Source organism: Salmo salar, chromosome ssa27 (assembly GCF_905237065.1).
Source record: "Salmo salar chromosome ssa27, Ssal_v3.1, whole genome shotgun sequence".
NCBI classification, from domain to species: domain Eukaryota; kingdom Metazoa; phylum Chordata; class Actinopteri; order Salmoniformes; family Salmonidae; genus Salmo; species Salmo salar.
Window position 1 is genome coordinate 13,042,838 of NC_059468.1, and position 20,775 is coordinate 13,063,612.

Consider the following 20,775-nt stretch of genomic DNA (forward strand, 5'->3'; position numbering starts at 1 on the left):
GTATTTTTTTAGCATTCAAGCAAAGTTTTTAAACATGTGTTCAAAAAAACATAGGCAGTGTTGGCACCAACAGATCCAGGAAAATTGGAAATAAGATAAGAGGTAATGAAAGAGGTAATAAAATGAAAACAAAGAAAAAACCAAGTCATTCATTTACAAATAATCCCTGAGGGTGACACAGGATAGCTAAGAACATTTATTTCCAATGTGGTCCTCAGTGTAGGACAAAACCAGGACAAGATAAAAAATCTGTTGTTCTGCCCCTGAACAAGGCAGTTAACCCACTGTTCCTAGGCCGTCATTGAAAATAAGAATTTGTTCTTAACTGACCTGCCTAGTTAAATAAAGGTAAAACAAAAATAAAAAATACACAGAAAAACACATGGGCCTATAAGCAGCCAACTAGCCTACACCTCAAAACATACATCATCAATACAAAATTCAAGACTATTTCAGTAATTTTCCTGTGTAGGCTTGTACACGTTTTCCCATGGAAGGGCTCTAACCTGACCATTGAAAACATTTTAGGACTGGGACAGCTTAATGACTAATGGGAGGCTATTCCACAGTTGAATTACAACATAAAAGAAAGAGAGAGCTCTGTGTCGCGCTATTGGCTCTGGGCACTTTGCAATTGCGGACACTTGCTCTTGCTTTATACACAAATATATACATAATAATCTGAAAACTCTTACGCAATTTCTTCTTCAGAATATTATTGGATAATTGTATTTGGGCGTCTCCCAAGCTTGATGTGGTCCAAAGTCGCATACTGGACCTCCTGTGGAACGATCAACACCAGGGAGTTCATTATAGGAGCGCTGTTTCTCAAGGAATCAGAAATAGGTATAGCTGTTGCTGTTGCTTTAAATACAAAATGCTTTAATACTTCATGTGGACTGAATTGGGGCAGCAATACTGCAAATGTAAACCAGGGTCTCATATGTGACTATTCACACCATAGAAAGGATAGTCAGTCAATCTCAATCAATACATTCACAATGAAGATAACTGAGTAATAATCTAAAACAATCATTCTAAGGGTGAGAGTAGGTTTAGCCTCAATTCGTTAGAGTTTGTTTACAAATATAATCCATATAAAAATGCCACTCTGTATTTACACAAACCACAAACAGGTATATTGCCAATAAGTACTGTAATTACACTACACTTACCAAGTAATACGCCAGTATGAGACATGAGAAATTTTCAGAGCAGTATGTTCGGATCATAACACTACGGCCAGGCACCACACCCTAATAGGGTATCCCCCCTTAATCATATCACAATACACTTTTACCAGTTGAATGTGGACACAAATAAGCGTTTCTGTTTTACAACTTTTCTGAAATATTGTATACAAATATGCAAACTAAGTGGTAACTCATTAAATATGCTCATATTTGCATATCACGCAAATACATTTTTCTGGACACTGGATAAAGTCAGCCTAAATATTTTGGTTTCATTTTGTTAGGACAATCCAGGACCGGACTTACACACAGCCGATTGTAGATAAATACTTTCTTACATCTTTCTATTTGTGAAATACTAAAGAAAGTGACATAAAAAGCATTTTTGGTAAATTTTTCAGAAGAAAATGTCATCTAGAATTAACATTTGACAACATATTAACAATCCGGAGAATACTTCTAAGGACAACAGACACAATTTGGTGAATGCAGATGCTTCTGAGGATGAGAAAAATGAATTGGCGGGTAGGAGGAGTCTGACTTTTGGGAAATAGCATTTAAAGACAAGGTCACTGAAATTTAGACTACCAATTTAGACCCAATCACCCTCTTGTCCAGTTTGCAATATTCTCTGTGAAATGGGCTTTGAAATGATGTGTGATTCAATGTAGTGAGCTTTGCAATTATGTATGTATATGTCTATTTAAAAATGCGGTAGTATGATAAATTAATGAAAATATACATTTATCAACTTTTTGACATTTTTACTTTTTGAAAATAATGGACCAAAATACAAAAAATTCTCTAAATTGTACATGCAAAAATGTAATTTTAGCCTGTGGTGCCTGGCCTCACAGTGTTTTTTCAATTTGGATACACTATGGGCCAGTTCCATATTAAGCCTACTTCTGGACTGAAAAACAATCTCCATAGAAAATGTTTTTAAGTCAAAGACTATTGGCTTAGTCGATATCCAGGATTGGAAACCGACCCCAAGAGTTAAATTGGGCCGAAATGGTGATTTAAAAGTTCTACCTGAGAAAATCTGATAGCACGGCAATGGATTATAAAAGTATGCAGCATAAAAAACATTTGGCACCTTCACCAAAAATTCTGAACCAAATACAATAGCTACTTACCGAGATGGATGATCTAACTGCCTTTCTTGCTTCTCCAAGTCTCCCTGCAAACGTTACAAGTCAGATCATGACAAACACCAATACAGCCATGACATCCCCAATAAACTAGTGTACTTCAAAATGTTTTGGAATCCTTCAATCAACCAACCCTGCAAACTCAGTCAAGAGATGCTGTGAGAACTAACGGTGTCTCAAAGTGCGCCAATGTTACCCCATTTACTTCTCTATGAAATATTTTGATCTCATCTCTCACACTCAAATGTAAAATAGAGTCCCTTAAAAAATGTCCCAACTCCTCATTCACAGCAGAAATTTGGGGAACAAAAAAATGTAAGCTCATTTATTCAATCTATTTCAACTGAATAGTTAAAAAGATAATGAAAATGCAAAAAAAAATTGCTCACTAAATACCACCAAGCTGATAAAAGCTATCTTAAAATCCTTCTAAAATCATTGGCTGTTGTAATCCTAAAATAGAAAAATTATAACATTTTACCAGATTGATGCTGCCTGCTCTCAGGGCCTGTGCCTCTTTGTCTGAAATTGAAACAGAGTATTTCACATTAGCACTCCAGCGTTCACTGACTTCTCAAATTAAATGTTAGATTAACGGTCAGACACAAACCTTGTATCCACATCAGTAACCACGGGATGTCCTATATTGAAAAGCAATAAAAATGCCACATTTAAAATCCAGGTTGATGGATACATTATGAATCAATGATAATGTTCTTTGCCATTTGTTCATATTCACTCTGTGATCGGATCTCAAAAGCAGAGGGAGTAAACTGTACAACTAAGGAAGAACTACTATAATTGCCTATTTCCAACATTCCTATTTCTGACATTGTTGTAGAGTGAATTAAGATACAGTAACTACGTCATTTGTGACTTTGGCTCAGTTTCTCTGATTTTAAGACTGAGTTCTTCTTTATCAATGTTGAAATAATTGGCAGTCAGGAGGGGGTAGGGGTATTACAGCTGCAGTTCAGCTGTAGTCAAATCAAAACTGCAAAAGCACAACTGTCTATATGCCGCAGACACTTGACATAACGATCTCTATAACTATCACAGAAAGCTTAAGGAACAAAGACAAGAATAACCTTTCTTAACTTTCCTGTGCAAGAGAAAATATACAGTAGATATCCTTTTGCATTCCATTTGATCAGAAAAGGACATCATGGAACATAATCGTCACCCCCACATTTGGTCACCTATTCCATAGGTAGTAAAAACAGACACTTTATCTATATCTTAGTTTGACGACTGACCTGGCCTACTTACACACCTAGCCATTACCATAGGCATCACGTCATAAACCCTAAAGTTTTTGAGGGGGCAGTGATAAGTTACAAAATAAGCTACATCTTGTACATTTGTATCCTACAAATTGATTAAATGGATGAGGCATGTACAGTGGGGGAAAAAAGTATTTGATCCCCTGCTGATTTTGTACGTTTGCCCACTGACAAAGAAATGATCAGTCTATAATTTTAATAGTAGGTTTATTTGAACAGTGAGAGACAGAATAACAAAAACAATTCCAGAAAAACGCATGTCAAAAATGTTATAAAATGATTTGCATTTTAATGAGGGAAATAAGTATTTGACCCCTCTGCAAAACATGACTTAGTACTTGGTGGCAAAACTCTTGTTGGCAATCACAGAGGTCAGACGTTTCTTGTAGTTGGCCACCAGGTTTGCACACATCTCAGGAGGGATTTTGTCCCACTCCTCTTTGCAGATCTTCTCCAAGTCATTAAGGTTTCGAGGCTGACGTTTGGCAACTCTAACCTTCAGCTCCCTCCACAGATTTTCTATGGGATTAAGGTCTGGAGACTGGCTAGGCCACTCCAGGACCTTAATGTGCTTCTTCTTGAGCCACTCCTTTGTTGCCTTGGCCGTGTGTTTTGGGTCATTGTCATGCTGGAATACCCATCCACGACCCATTTTCAATGCCCTGGCTGAGGGAAGGAGGTTCTCACCCAAGATTTGACGGTACATGGCCCGGTCCATCATCCCTTTGATGTGGTGAAGTTGTCCTGTCCCCTTAGCAGAAAAACACCCCCAAAACATAATGTTTCCACCTCCATGTTTGACGGTGGAGATGGTGTTCTTGGGGTCATAGGCAGCATTCCTCCTCCTCCAAACACGGTGAGTTGAGTTGATGTCAAAGAGCTCCATTTTGGTCTCATCTGACCACAACACTTTCACCAGTTATCCTCTGAGTCATTCAGATGTTCATTGGCAAACTTCAGACGGGCATGTATATGTATTCTTGAGCAGGGGGACCTTGCGGGCGCTGCAGGATTTCAGTCCTTCACGGCGTAGTGTGTTACCAATTGTTTTCTTGGTGACTATGGTCCCAGCTGCCTTGAGATCATTGACAAGATCCTCCCGTGTAGTTCTGGGCTGATTCCTCACCGTTCTCATGATCATTGCAACTCCACGAGGTGAGATCTTGCATGGAGCCCCAGGCTGAGGGATATTGACAGATCTTTTGTGTTTCTTCCATTTGCGAATAATCGCACCAAATGTTGTCACCTTCTCACCAAGCTGCTTGGCGATGGTCTTGAAGCCCATTCCAGCCTTGTGTAGGTCTACAATCTTGTCCCTGACATCCTTGGAGAGCTCTTTGGTCTTGGCCATGGTGGAGAGTTTGGAATCTGATTGATTGATCGCTTCTGTGGACAGGTGTCTTTTTTACAGGTAATAAGCTGCGTTTCGGAGCATTCCCTTTAAGAGTGTGCTCCTAATCTCAGCTCATTACCTGTATAAAAGACACCTGGGAGCCAGAACTCTTTCTGATTGAGAGGGGGTCAAATACTTATTTCCCTCATTAAAATGCAAATCAATTTATAACATTTCTGACATGTGTTTTTCTGGATATTTTTTGTTGTTATTCTGTCTCTCACTGTTCAAATAAACCTACCATTAAAATTATAGACTGATCCTTTCTTTGTCAGTGGGCAAACGTACAAAATCAGCAGGGGATCAAATACTTTTTTCCCCCACTGTACCTCCTCGGTTTCAATGGTTATAATGCCTCTGCTGAGGACATTGACATACAGTACATTGTCTTCCACAAGGTAATTTGGTATTTGTTTCATACAGTTTTGACCAATTATTGATTAGTTGTAACTCACCACGGTACAGGCACACGGCGACAGTGACAGCCACTATAATGGTGAGGAGAGCAGCTGCAGATGCCCAATACAGCACCATTGTGCACATGCCAGTGGAATCTGTGGTGTAGGTCATAAATACATGTAAGAAAGAATACACAATGTACATAGTAAATGAGAAGTTGATAAGAGAACAACGTTTAAATCGGAAAAGGAAAATCATCACAAACTCTGTCACATTGGAAAAAAACAAATGTGACAGTACAAGTATGCTATTATTGAAATATAAATGATTAGGGTGGGGACACACTCTCACACATTATGATGTAACATAAAACACGTGTTTTCCAGTGTACGTGTATTGTCATTTATGTGAAACTATAATTGAGCCTGTCCTGTAGTATAATATGCTCATCCTAACCATCCTCAGATTTTCTCACATCTTTGTAAGAAAAGTTAATAGGCTACTTTTGATTAGAAATGCTTCTGATTAAGGATGATGGATGGCTTTTTGCAGAGGAGACTGTTGAAATTAACATAAAAAGTGAGTACTTGAGATACACTGATGCAATTACCATTGCACTTTATCAGGGTTTTGTTGATAGAATTTCCCTCAAACTCCACCACACACGTACACTGCACCCCTCTGTCCCACTCCTCTGCCTGGACTAGAATCTGGTTCATAGTGAACTCTGTGGCTGAATCATTGTTGTCTGTCCAGGTTGACAAAGTTAGTCCACTGTCCTCTCTCCCGTCTATGAGCCAGAACACGTGGACCTGAGATGGGACCACGTTCAACACCAAACACAGCAGAGGGATGAAGGACTCCGCTGTGTAGTGTAGAGTTGTCAACACAACAGACCCGTCACCGTCCGACGGAGAGAGGAGTTTGATGGCTGGGGATTCAGTGATGTTCTGTGTTCTCTCTCTCTCTGGGGAAAAGATTGTTAGAATTGTAAACATTTAAATGACTTGTTAAAATGATCTACAGGCTGTTCAACATAGCCTACACTCTGAATGCACGATTCTTCATTTTAGACCATACAGGCAACCTCATTCAATATGTTCAAAGTGTTACAGAAATTATATGCTATATTTACAATTGGCAATTTAGATTTTTCGAGCACAAGATGTATTTTTGTATGTGTATATTTTCATTTTTTTAACACATCTGTGTATTGTTTTTATGTCAACTTTGTGAATGAAAATACCAGACATTCAATTTACCTGTCACAACAACTCTAGAACCATTGCCCGTGTGGATCATTTCGGATTGAACAGCTGAACAATAGTACATTCCTGAGTCGCTCACTGTTGCTTTGGCGATTGTAGCAGAACATAGTTTGTCCTGTTTCCCTTTTCCCTCCTCAGAGTCGTTATCAATCTTTAAGTTATCAATCTTAATCAGTGTTCCAGTCCTGGGGTCTACTTTCATCCAAATCACAAGGTAGCAGTAGGTGATAAGCTCAACCAAATAGCATTTCAAGGTCACTGTATCACCAGCCTTCACCATCACGCTCCCTGGCGTCTGGGTGATAATGGATGTGTGTGTAGCTAAAAACAGAAATAGGAATAACAAAAATATAACATATATTTCAACTAATTCCTGTTAGCATGTTTGGTGCATTTTCAGAACTTTGTTTTTCTGAACAGGAATATACCAAGCGTGGATGCCAAACAGAGAAAAAAAGGCTTACTCTCTGTCCACTTATAAAAAGATTTCGAAACTTTTATAGGCCTGCTTTGTCTAACCTAAGATGTGAATTATCTTGAAATTACTAGATTATAAAATGAACTAGCCCACATTACAGCCAGGATACAGATTCATTGACATGTTCAACATTTATTCTCACACATGTTTATTAAAAAGTAATAACTTACTAGAATACTGTGGTTAAGGGCTTATTTATTGCAATAAATGAATGTATGCATAGTGATGAGGAGACATAGGCTAAACCCCTTACTATCATTATTCGTTTTCCTCAATAAATGTACCTTTCCTACATTTATTCTCGACACATTGACAAAGTGGGCAGAATAGAGATCATACTTGCCTTTCAAAACATAGCTCCAGCACAGCAGAAATATCAGGGGCCATGGCATTTTAGATTCACGGAATTTGAAGGGCATCCTCTCTCATCATCCGTTCAGTCACCTTGACGAGATGAAGGTGTCTCGCACATAGCCCTGCTACGTCTCAGAAAGCGAGACCGACAACATCTCACCGGAAATGAACATATAAAGTGTCCTGCGTTATAACTCAAACTGTGAGCAAAGAAAGATAGGTCATATTCCAGCAAAGACCTCTACAACAAAAAAAATTGAATAAATGCAAAGTTGAGAAGATTGCACCGACTGAATGCAACGAAGATACATTTAAGAATTTACTCACTAAAGAACTGGCTATTTTTGACAATTACAGCCAGGCTATATTGGGATGAATGAATAAACATGATGACATCAAGGATTATTTGTTTTAATCAATTCACGTCCGTGATCTATAACCCCAATTTGTACAAAAAGTAATAAAATACGTAATTTTGAACAAAAAAAGAATGGAAGAAGAATGTAACTCACTCTGTAAGAATATAGCCTATTAGGCTATTGGCCTGGTTCTCTGTAAAGTAGTAGGCCAATTAACTTTTCAGAATTCTATTTGAAATTGGCTTAATTCAATATTATTATTAAGCTACGTTAGCTATTTTATCATTATTATAATAATTGTTTATCTTACCGGTAATCATCGTTAGCCAATTAAACAATACATCACTAAAAACGTTAGGCCCGTATGTCTATAGAGATATTATTATAATTGTTAACATTGCCTAATTATCTGAACATAGTATAATTCATAACGTCTGTTGTGATTCTGCCATGTGATGTGTGCCTTATCTCTAGTTATGGCGCTGGATTCTACTAATGATGGATTCCAAGCCAAAGTCAATTTACATGTTGGTATAAACTTTCATTACAGGCTGTTTTAATTCCAGAAGGGAAAGTAGAACAAGTGGTTAAGAGAAACATTAGAAAGGCCTACATTCAAATACAGATGGTTCAGTGTTACATAATGCTTTTATTTGGTAGTATATAACAAAATAACAATTGTAATGTTTAATTTGCACACTAAATAGGCTAGTTCATATTCAAGTGAGGGGGACAAACATTTTTAGGACTATTCCTAAAAACTAAGACCATACAGATTGATATAAATTTATGTTCGTAAACTCCTGCCATTTATTCTAACGTTGCTCACCTTGATCTAACTTCAAAGGGCGCAAGCGATGTTGCAACCGAGCGAGGAAAAATAGCTTGAGGCGGCGCCTACACAAACTACCGGTTTGCCATTGGGGTTTCTAGACCACTAAGCTCATGGAAACTGTGAGATACTGCTGACATTGCTGAACAAGACAGTCTAAACATATTCCCGGAAATCGACAAAAGGGGTTTGATGAAATGAAAATAAAATGTTTTAGGCTAAAACATGTGAGATTATAGGTCTGAGTAAAGGGCGCATTTTGTCTTCGTGGTAAAGGCAAAGGCGGCATGTTGATTGAGCTAAATGCGTTGATGCTGTATTCGTGCATAAAACCCCACTTTTCTGTCTTGGTTAAAAATATCAGCATTTCTAACATAATTATGAGTTAGAGGCTGTCAAGGGGTAATATTTTGCATGAAGTCTTTGATGCAGTGTTTGACTGAATCTGATGCTGAACTGTGAACTCCAATATGTTCCCATAACATTCACAGATATGCTTCTTGTTGTTAGTAATTTGATTAAAATAAAAACATATGGACTTACAATGATTGGGAGTGAACTTGTAGATACAATGCCCTCCTTAATTGGGACAGTAAAGTATTTTTTATTTTCTTTTGGCTCTATACTTCAAAAGTTCATCCATATTGGGTGAACCATTTAGAAATTACAGCACTTTTTGTACATAAAAAGTATTGGGACAAATTCACTTGCATTTGTATTAAAACAGTAAAAAGTTAAGTATTTGCCCCATATTCATAGCACACGATGACTACATCGAGCTTGTGACTACAAATCGTGAATAACGATGAGTGAGAAAGTTACATATGCACAAATATCATAGGAGAAGGGTTAGCTAACATACTAAGGACTTGCAAAGTAGCTAAAAAGTTGTAAGTGGTTGAAAAGCTAACTAGCTCAAATGCTAAAGTTGTCCATGATGAGATTAGAATTCACAACCTTTAGGCTACTAGACGTTCACGTTACTTTCGTTTTTGCGTTAAGCAACCATCTGTCTTAAGTAACCATACCAAACATAACATATTATAATTAATCGAGTTCTCGGATTTACGGATTTACGTACAAAATAATACGAAATGCTCTGGGACCCCTGTTATCGTAATGGTGAGAGGTTATCATGTCTTGGAGGTATGACATGTGTGCATTGGTAACTTTCTCAGTCATCATTATTCAATATTTGTTCAGTATGATCCATAATCATGGTAGCATCCACATTAATATACACGTTTTTAGAAACATATTATTTTCTTATTTATAATAAAAGTGACTCCAAAATAACAATACATTATTTTCCATGTATTTTTATTGGGAACAAAATAATCTGAAACACAACCAAAACAAACAGCAAATGCATCCAACAAATGTGTTGAGTAACAAGCTTGATGTAGTCATTGCGTGTTATGAATATGGGACCAAATACTTAACTTTTTACTACTTTAATACACATTTGTCCCAACACTTTTTTGCCCATAAAATGGGGGGACTATGTACAGAAATTGCTGTAGTTTCTAAACGGTTGCAAGCGCCATGCTCTACCAACTAAGTTATATGGGACAATTTAATGCAATAAAGACCCGCAATGGCCACGAACAAGTGCGTTCGAACTCCAATGCGCGCACGCCCTCTTTTGGTAAACATTTATGCTATGCACGCAGGTTAGGCCACCATTTGCCTTGACTCTCGAGTTGCAGAGAGTCGGAAGACACTGCCATCACTTAGCCTATCAAATACAAATTATAAACGTATAAATGAACAGCCTACTTAGCTACAATAACATGGTATTTACTTTTAGATTGTAATAATTGCTTGAGTTTGCAGACCTAGTGAATAATGTGTTATGGCAACATGCACCGTTTATTTACCCTGTCAGATAAGATGTTGGCTATAGACCAATATATGTAGATGCTGTCAATACACTCACCTATCATTTTGTATATTTGGAAACTGTGCTAAGTCCTGCAGAGGCTTGAAACATTGCCATTCGCGCAAAGGGCTGTTCCAAGGTAGCTGCTAAGACTAAACTCTTAGGCTATTTTCCATTATTATCCATCTTACCAGCTCCTTTCCTCGCTGTGGTCATGACCTACTTATTGAGATATGGGAAATAAAGCTGTAGGGTACATTGTTAATAATTCATTTTGGTATGGTCAACTACCAAGGTAAAATTTGTTTTATATTGGACATTCGCAGTAGCAGTGTGTGGGTAAAATCCATTTGCATGCCAAGCCCCCCCCCCCCCCCCAAAAAAAACCATATTAAAGCCATTATGTGGTAATTGTGTTGTTTGCTCCATAACCTGTTAATTCATATGCCTTGCGGCCCTGATATATAGGCCTAAAGGCAGAGACAATAAGATGACAGTGGCAGAAAAAAATTCAATCACACCTTTGTTTTATCACAAAATTGGATAGCAGCCTCTGACCAATGAAGTCCATAGAGCATATTAAATGTACAGTAACAGACAGTTACATGACCTACAGCATGGTCAAGCAAGTTAATGTTTCCTTCATTTTCGGACCACTAAACAACTACTGATTTAGATCCACAGAGAGTTACTGCAAGTCGCAAAGAAAACAGGAGCTGCCTCCACTATTCCAGCACCATTTCAACTTCAACATTTCAAATCATCAAATCACCTCTGCTTAGTCTAATACAGTCACAACTAAAATATACCAAAAACAATTTAGTCCAGTCAATGTAAGCTAAATATGATGTGGCTGTCCATGTTTCTGATTTCTGTGCACGTCGTGCAAGTAGAAAAACGTGATGACTCGCCCTACTTGTAGAGAAACACCAATGCCATCCTCTCTTTCGTGCTGACAAAACAGTCTATAACTCTGTCATACAGTACATGCTTTTATTTTTTGTTGTCTTAGGCTACCTGGCTAAAATGCTTGCTCGCTAGCCTAACTTTCATTCATGGGCAATGTTAGCTAGTTAACATTAGCCTTCTACATCTAGCTACATATTGAACTTCCATCCCCTCAGGCCAGGGGCACAACAATGTATGAATTAATGGGTGGATCAGAATCACCGTTATAATCATTGTCCTGTATGGAGAATTTAGTAAAACCACAAGTCTATCTCCATCCATGGCTAATTTAGGAAAGGGACAATTTTAGCTAGCTGGCTAGCTAGCCACTGGAGGACAACAACACCACAAGATGCAACAATTGAAGTTGTTTCTGTCAATGAGGTATGCTCTCAATAGGAGTGCCACCAAATCCACACTGGCTTCCCTTCACACTTTTTTTTTTGGTGCGCCTGGACCATTCACAGTTGAGCTCGCTCAGTTTAGCTCAACGCTGATTGGCTTCCCTTGCCTTTAACGCTACGGGAGGCAACAACGTCATACTCGTTTGGACTAGACAGCATCAGATAGACGACCTACACCTACAAAGACAGAAGGCGCTGTTTCGCTCGCTGGGATGCTTTCTCCTGTGAGATACATTCAGCAGCTTGCGAATTGAAGGGGAATGATAAAAACACAGAAACGAAAGATAAATTAGTTAGTTTTTTTTGGGGGGGGGGTTCTCAGCGTTGACACAGCGAGATATGTTTTAGCAGTTGTTAAACTGCCTCGAAATTGCCGCTGGCATAGGCATGAAACGCCCATCTGTCTATCCAAGATAGCGTCTGAGGTGGCAAATTGGTTTAAATGACACGATAAAAAAAATGATGGTTTGTTATAGTAAGCGTTTCTCTTGTTCCTTCTTTAATGACCTTCCGTAAACCGGCCCAACAAGAAGGCTGAGGGAAGAGCTTTTTCGAATTTTCACCAGAGAATTGCCAGAAACCGTTCTGTGGAGGGTGCAAGATCAAGTAGTGACCAGGTAAAACGGATTGTTGATCTACATGTCTGCACTTGTAATGAGCTCTGAGGTGCAGGGTTGCAGTCAGATGTTGTGGGTTAATGGACCCTGTGCTGTGTAAGTTCATTTTTTTTTTTATATCCAGCATATATCAAACAAATGATTGGATAAAAAAATGTAACTTTTTCCAGGTAATTTACTGACATGTTATAGGCTACAGTCATCCAGGTACCATCAGAGAAGTGGTTTTGACTGCAAGGTATGTGTGAAGAGCCTACCCAATGGTTTTTACTTGAATAGGCCAAAATTCTGTTTTACAAAAGCAGTGTACTTAATAGCTTAGGATATGAAATGTTTTTCTGTAATTTTATGGATATCATGTGGCCATCTTAGTTTCTGGTTTTGTTCAATTCAATTTGGCTAGGCCTACTTATTCCAAATGATAAACCTGATGGTTTGAGCCCTGAATGTTGATGGGTGGTTCGAGCCCTGAATGCTGATTGGCTGAAAGCTGTGGTATATCAGACCATATACAATGGGTATGACAAAAAAAGTAATATTTACTCGTCTAATTACATTGGTAACCAGTTTATAATAGCTATAAGGCACCTCGGGGGTTTGTGGTAGACTATATGGCCAATATACCACAGCTACGGGCTGTATCCAGGGTTGCGTTGTGCGTAAGAACAGCCATCAGCCGTGGTACATTGGCCATATACCTCCTCGGGCCTTATAGCTTAATTAGAAACTGGGTGGTTGGAGTCCTGGAACCTGATTGGCTGACAGCCGTGGTATATCAGACTGTATATACCACGGGTATGACAACATTTATTTTTACTGCTCTAATTACGTTGATAACCAGTTTATAATAGCAATAAGGCACCTTGGGGGTTTGTGGTATATGGCCAATATACCACGGCTAAGGGCTGTGCCTAAGATCAGCTCTTAGCCGTGGTTTATCATTTGGAATATATATATATATATATTTACATTACATTACATTACAGTAGACGTATTATAATCAGCATTGTTATTTACAAAAACCTGGATATGTGGAACAAACAGAGGGTCAAGTAATATGTCTGCCAGAATGCTCTGCTGAAGTTAGTAGTGGATGATGTCAGTAAAAGCCAGAATGGGCTTTAAGTTGACAAAGGCATTGAGAAAAATGTGTTAACATTAATTGTAATGAAGGGAAAATGTAATGATGTGACCACAAGCAACATAGTGGATTTGTCTGTATAGCCTATAGTATTGTGTTATCAGCAGCAGAGGATAATAATATTTGGTTATAGTCTTACCGGTTTCCTCCTATAGATGGCGCCTGTTGATCACCAGAGATAGTCTATGGTAATCTGTTGATCAACGGTGTGTTCACTTTGCTGAGCCGGGGCCATACAATTATATGGGAGGAGGCAGGCCAGGCAGACAAGCTTTTTTTCACGGGGAGCTCCAAGAGCAAATGTTTACGGTCAGCGGTTTCCTTTTGTGGGCACGACTTATTTCGTTCGGAAGCGAGAGCAGAGCTTGCTACCTGAGCGGCGTAAACTACTACACCAATCCGATTCAGCCTACCTGAACGCAAGGGTGCGCTGGACAGAAAAACGCTGGGAGAAGACACGCATAAACGCCTTCCGTGAAGATACCTTGTTCTCTGCCCTTTGAGATGTAGGTAAGAACGATGTGTCGAGTAGGCTTTTTTTCAATTTGTTTGCGCTAAAGCACGTTAGATAAGCTAGCTATGTACTTTAAATTAGTACATTTCAACCAGCACAACCACTTAACGTTGTTAGACTGAACATTTTTGCTAGTTTAGCTTTGTATTCAGTGAGTGTTTTGATTGTAAACAGCCCATGTTACTGCCAGCATAACGTTACTCTCGTGGTAGCCTTCATATGTTTGTCGAATTTGCATTGTAAATGGGAACGGAACAAAACAACATTTGTGATAATACACGCTTGTATTTTGCAAACGATTCTGAATGCCTTTTGCGCCCTGGGTGTTGTAAACCGAGAGAAAGCAACAATTATGGGATGAACTTTGGAAAACACGTGCTTGCCTCTGGCTGGCTCGCGCTGTGGAATGTTTTGGGGGTGGAATGTGGGGATTGTTTTCCATTTGTCTTGTACTTTGTTATTTTAATGTTCTGAAATTCAGTTCCAGCGTTCACTCTGGAATCCAATGTTTGTGGGTGTCGAATAATATCAGCAGTGGAAAAATAAGCTATATTCACTAGTTGATAACCTTTGACTTGTTGTCTGTCTGTGTTTGCCCAGCGAAGTTGGCCAACCAAACTCATACAGCTTGGTGAAACTTTTCAGTTGTTGATATGACCGACCTTATTAGACCTAAAACACTCATTAGCTACTGCAGTCTGTTCATTTTCAAGCAGTTAGGCCGAGTAACCTGTGCCCCTGCACATTGATTCTGTACCGGTACCCCCTGTATATAGCCTCACTTCTGTTATGTTTACTGCTGCTCTTTAATTATTTAAATACAAAATTGTACTCCTATTTTTTTTACTTAACCAACAATACGTTTAAGAAAAATAAGTTAAGGGCTCGTAAGTGAACATTTCACTAAGATCTAGACCTGTTGTATTCGGCACATCTGACAAATATACATCTATTTATTTGACTGGGTCAATAACACCTTAAAGATGTAGGTTAGGATTGTCTACGCGCTCTCAAACTTGAGTCTACCTCCTGATTCCATTGTCACTGCTGCTCGTAGATGGAGAATACCCATGAAATGGCTACATTTGTGTAACAAAGTGACTTCAATTGTTCTGTGACAGATCTAATGCCAACGGAAAGCCATGCTTTGCTGCGAATATGAATGAAGTCATTGACTGACTGTTGTCTTTGTGGCAGAGGGATGGAGAGGGAGGGCTGTCTTGCTCTTACCCACTCAGGTGGAAAATTAGATAGTTGGTTGAAGTGTGCATCAGAGGCGCACAAACTATCCTGTCTAGTGTTGGGTGGTATCCAGATTTTCATAGTTATACCGCTTCTGTACCATACCAGGATATACTGTATTACTGAATGTGCACACAGGGGGTGCTATTTCACAAAACCAAAAAAATTGACAAACGCACAAAGGCAACAGGGATCTTGATCCATGAGGGGATTGAGTGAATGTCTCTGCTGTAACCAAGAAGCTTGATCTTGACATCTAGCCTCTTAACTAGCAAGTTAGCAAACCACATACATAGCTGGAGCCCTGAGCTGGATATCATTTATTTGACACATTTTATATATGCTACATGACCAAAAGTTTGGACACCTGCTCGTCGAACATCTCATTCCAAAATCATGGGCATTAATATGGAGTTGGTCCCCTCCCTTTGCTGCTATAACAGCCTCCACTCTTCTGGGAAGGCTTTCCATTAGATGTTGGTACATTGCTGCGGGGACTTGCTTCCATTCAGCCACGAGCATTAGTGAGGTTGTGCACTGATGCTGGGCGATTAGGCCTGGCTCGCAGTCGACGTTCCTATTCATCCCAAAGGTGTTTGATGTGGTTGAAGTCAGGGCTCTGTGCAGGCCAGTCAAGTTCTTCCACACTGATCTCGACAAACAATTTCTGTATGGACCTTGCTTTGTACACGGGGGTATTGTCATGCTGAAACAGGAAAGGGCCTTCCCCAAACTGTTGCCACAAAATTGGAAGCACAGAATTGTCTAGAATGTCATTGTATGCTGTAGCATTAAGATTTCCCTTCACTGGAACTAAGGGGCCTAGCACAAACCAAGAAAAACAGCCCCAGACCATTATTTCTCCTCCACTAAACTTTACAGTTGGCACTATGCGTTGGGGCAGGTAGCGTTCTCCTGGCATTCGCCAAACCCAGATTCGTTGGTTGGACTGCCTGATGGTGAAGCGTGATTTATCATGCCAGAGAGTGCGTTTCCACTGCTCCAAAGTCCAATGACTGCGAGCTTTACACCACTCCAGTCGATGCTTGGCATTGCACATGGTGATTTTAGGCTTGTGTGCGGCTGCTCGTGCATGGAAACCCGTTTCATGAAGCTCCAGACGAACAGTTGTTCTGCTGACGCTGCTTCCAGAGGCAGTTTGGAACTCGGTAGTGTGTTTCAACTGAAGACAGACGATTTTTAGGCACTCGGCGGTCTGGTTCTGTGAGCTTGGGTGGCCTACCACTTTGTGGCTGAGCTGTTGTTGCTCCTAGCTGTTTCCACTTCCCAATAACAGCACTTAGTTGACCGGGGCAGCTGTAGCAGGGCAGAAATTTGACGAACAGATTTGTTGTAAAGTTGACGGTGCCACGTTGAGTCAATGAGCCCTTCAGTAAGGCCATTCTACTGCCAATGTTTGTCTATGGCGATTGCATGGCTGTGTGCTTGATTTTAAATAACTGTCAGCAGCGGGTGTGGCTGAAATAGCTGAATCCACTAATTTGAATGTGTCTACATATATATTTATTACACACACTATATACAATATTTTTTACGGTATTAAATCATACCGTCTGTATTTTGAAAAGAAACTGGTATATCGCTCAAGCCTCCTATCATTGGAGGAGATTCTCCACGGCTCTTGAAACCAAAGCCTGCACAGCACAATCATCTTGTTTGAAGTCAGCTTCAGCCTCTGGACATGCTGATGCTTTATAACCTGGCTGGTAGTCTGAAGTTGTCCAACCCTTTCGTCTGACAGTATTGTTCATAAATGGGGGCTTTTCCCTCAGATCCTCATATCATGAGTCAGTGAGGAATATGTGAAAGCAGATGAAGGTGCGTAGTGGGCAGAAGTGCCGGTGTCTAGTGGTTTCTGTCTATTGAAGAGGCTTTGTATGCTTCATTCGCACACTGGTGTCACCAGGCAGTCTCGGGGGGGGGCAGCAGTGTGCTGTTGCAGCCTAGTTAATTGGCTTGTTCTTGGAAAAACACAGTCGTGCAGCACCAATACACGCAATTAGACATGCAGATAAACACACTCAACCTCATCTAAAACCCTAAACCCCTCGTCAGACCTCGTAATAGAGTGGTGAGGAGGAGTCTGCTGTGTATGGAAGTGACTTCGCCATTTTTTTCTGTATTCAGGTTCATTTATACCCCGATGAAGACGGCTTGTCTGTCGAAACGTTGGACATAAATATTTTGTATCTGAGCTCCTAGAGTGTGCGGCTCTCATTTTTTTAACTGTTCTACTACGCTAGCCAGCACCTCGCCTAAATAGGTGTGCGGTTCTTTCACCTCTAGATTATTCAGGTTCACTTAAACATAATTTGAAGCTTTGTTTTACTGTTGACAGTTACAGCTGATTTTGGTGTTGTATATTGATTCGTTCTTCTTATATATCTGTCATCTGTTTTTGTTTCAGTCTCTGAATTGTTCAATCAGACTTTTCGCCGCCAGCTCCAGATATCAGGGCATAAAAAATCTAACCTGTGTCCTTAGTTAGCCTAGTGGACATGTGCGCCCAGCTATATCCTGTGCCAAGTTTGTTTTCCCTGGCTGAACTAGCTGGCTAACTGAACTATGCTAGTTTCCGCCCTCATTGCTAAAGGTCATAAATACTGCACCCTACACTTCAAAACTCTGTTGCTAGTTATAAAATCATGTAACCAAGAAATTCGCTGGAAAGAAACTTAAATTATTTATTTAAATAGTCATGGCTGGTTTGAGGTATCTGTCGTGTCGTAAGACAACGGCGGCGAAGGATATCATTGCTACTTAACACGGATCCAAGTTCGGTTTTGAGATCCATTGTTGTAAGGTTAGCTGGAAGTTTCTGTTTGTTCTTGGAACTGTTATCGAGCCTCTTACCGCTTGGCTCGATGGGATATGTAGTGATTTTTGCCAACACAGCCAGATATGTAAACAGTATTGTACACTTAACCTTTTTTAAACGCACTGTCATAGTTGTTGCGGACTTTATTAGTTTAATGAGTAATCCAGGAATGGCACAAGTTAATTGACATGAGAACTTAATTGATATGAGGGTCTGTGGAGCTCCTCCTCCTCGCCACTCTATGCTCCGGGCTGGTCAGATCTGCTGTAGTCATGGCAACCCCACAGGGGCCTAGGGGATCAAAGTTTTTGCTGGAGATTTGCCTCGGTCTTTTGCCTTGCTCTCGCTTTCTCTTTCTCTCTCTGTCCCACTCTCTCGATGTCATATCTGTAGCCTGCTTGGACAAAGACGAGTCTTCTCTTTCTTGTCTTCTCTCTTTCTTTGCAGCTGGGGTTACCCCTACCACAATGAGTCCTAGTGATGTTTTCATATAACCCTATAATCTGTCTCGGATTATACCAGGCCAGAACTTTGATGGTTTTGACCCACACATTTTTACATTATAACCATATGAACGATTGTCGCTGTGGACGCAACTCGCATTCTTAATGAAGCAGTTCTCACACAGAAAAGCTATGCTTCTGTTTGCTTTGCTTATTCGCCTAATCCCTTTGTTGTTTTGGTGGCTCTGTTTTGCACCATTTATCTTTTGACTGATTTGGGAAAGCTGCTTACAAAATGTATTTTTATTTAAAGATAAAGTTCTGTCTAGCCCCAATTCAGACTTGCGCACCAAAGTAAACTTGTAAATTAGAATGGTACTGTGAAAGGAAAAGTATTTGACGATTATTTTTGCCTCTGCCTATAAATTAAAGGGATATTTTTTGTGCGTCTCTGAGCCATGTTCTATAGATTCCAGCGGTCATTTTGCGTTTTCATGTGCGTCTGAGATGTTGCCGTTCAAGCAGGCAGAAATTAGTCCGGTATGACACAGCATTGCCATAAAAGCCGCTCACTACACTGGAAGTTAATAGGAATTACTACTTTACATCGCAAAAATGTCTATCATACATGTCAGATTTCAATATTGGCCAATGTCATAGCTCAGGAGGTTGTCTTCTCTCGAATGATTTTTGCAATATAATTTAAGAGGGTCCACCACATTTCTCCTATTTGTCTGCCTCTTCAGTCCAGGGTGCATACATAAAGAGATATGAGGAATCATCTTTGTACCTGTGCCATTTATAGAATCTGTGACAGGAGGGGCAACGACATTGAGTACATTTTGGCTGAACCCCAACCCACACACACACAATTGGCCTAACCCTCCTGATGACCTGGTTGGACATCACTCCAACAGGGTCACCAGAAGGGTTCAGCCAATGAAGTCAGAAGTCCCACCCAGTTGACAACATTAAAATGGTGCTGCCCATGCTTATTCTGCCATGTTCTCACAATATTTAACACTGTAAATGATAGGAATTTGTGGTTTTTGGTGGATTTTTTTTCCTTTAAGCCCACGTCCCCCTTTCATTTTAAAGGCACTCTGGCTACTGTCAGGGGCCCTTGCTATATGCAGAATGTGGTCTTATAGTTTTCAGTACCATTTTACAATCCACTTAATATGGGTTTTATGCTGGCATGATATTGCCTGTAAAGTTATAACTCACCCTCTCCCTGAACAACTGGATCTTGCCGTAGTCTACCCTAAGGTTTGGGGGTGCCCCTGGGTGGCTTTGGTCCAAATCGGATGATGGGCATTATATTTAAGGCAGGGTGGTATACCATATTTTACTATATACCGGTATTGTTGCACAGACGAGTTTGGGTTTTTACTTTACCTCTTTAGTAAGGCCATTCTACTGCCAATGTTTCTCTATGGAGATTGCATGGTGGTGTGCTCGATTTTTATACACCTGTCAGCAACGGGTCTGGCTGAAATAGCCAAATCCACTAATTTGAAGGGGTGACCACATTTTTGTGTGTGTATATATGATGTATGTGTGTGTATAAACGCAACATGTAAAGTCCCAGGTTTCATGAGCTGAAAAAAAAGCTCCCAGAAATGTTCCATTAGCACAAGCTTATTTCTCTTTTTTTTTCACAAATTTGTAGACATCCCAGTTTTGCCACAAAACACAATGCCACAGATGTCTCAAGTTTTGAGGAAGCGTGTAATTGGCATGCTGACTGCAGGAATGTCCACCAAAGCTTTTTCCAGATATTTGAATGTTCATTTCTCTGGTCTGCGGCCTCACAACTGCAGACCACGTGTAACCATGCCAGCCCAGGATCTTCACATCTGGCCTCTTCACCTGAGGGATCGTCTGAGACCAGCCACCGGGACAGCTGATGAAACTGGGGGTTTGCACAACTGAAAACTTTCTGCACAACTGTCAGAAACAGTCTCAGGGAAGCTCAGCTGCTCCCTCATCGTCCTCACAAGGGTCTTGACCTGACTGCAGTTTGGCGTCG

At 40.0% G+C, this 20,775-nt stretch overlaps 2 protein-coding genes across 6 annotated transcripts in view; one reads left to right on the plus strand and one right to left on the minus strand.

Annotated features, from left to right (window-relative positions):
• Window positions 1-183: 183 nt before the first annotated feature.
• Window positions 184-8,714, minus strand: LOC106588521 (uncharacterized). The gene is made up of 8 exons (XM_014177636.2): window positions 7,512-8,714; window positions 6,685-7,011; window positions 6,033-6,389; window positions 5,479-5,577; window positions 2,958-2,988; window positions 2,829-2,869; window positions 2,333-2,376; window positions 184-781 (listed from the first exon to the last, which is right to left on the minus strand). Exons 1-8 carry the CDS (start codon window positions 7,585-7,587, stop codon window positions 716-718), a joined length of 1,041 nt encoding a protein of 346 aa, XP_014033111.1. The 5' UTR covers window positions 7,588-8,714; the 3' UTR covers window positions 184-715.
• A 3,558-nt stretch (window positions 8,715-12,272) lies between these two features.
• The window catches only part of sema4ab (sema domain, immunoglobulin domain (Ig), transmembrane domain (TM) and short cytoplasmic domain, (semaphorin) 4Ab), a 50,099-nt gene continuing 41,596 nt past the window's right edge, over window positions 12,273-20,775 (plus strand). For 2 of the 5 annotated variants that reach the window (XM_014177152.2, XM_014177157.2), the window contains exon 1: window positions 13,933-14,215. The gene's annotated coding sequence lies outside the window, so the exon portion shown is untranslated. Of the gene's footprint in view, window positions 12,565-13,932; window positions 14,216-20,775 lie in introns of those variants that run through there. The other 3 variants (XM_014177155.2, XM_014177154.2, XM_014177153.2) reach the window with 3 other exon arrangements.

Bases quoted from the DNA above. Each gene is read 5' to 3' on its own strand.
- LOC106588521 (XM_014177636.2), bottom strand. From the start codon at position 7,587: ATGCCCTTCAAATTCCGTGAATCTAAAATGCCATGGCCCCTGATATTT. The intron at 2,989-5,478 runs GTGAGTTACAAC...TTTTCAATATAG, and splicing joins CGCCGTGTGCCTGTACCGTG to GACATCCCGTGGTTACTGAT. The intron at 2,870-2,957 runs GTTTGTGTCTGA...TTTCAATTTCAG, and splicing joins GTTACTGATGTGGATACAAG to ACAAAGAGGCACAGGCCCTG.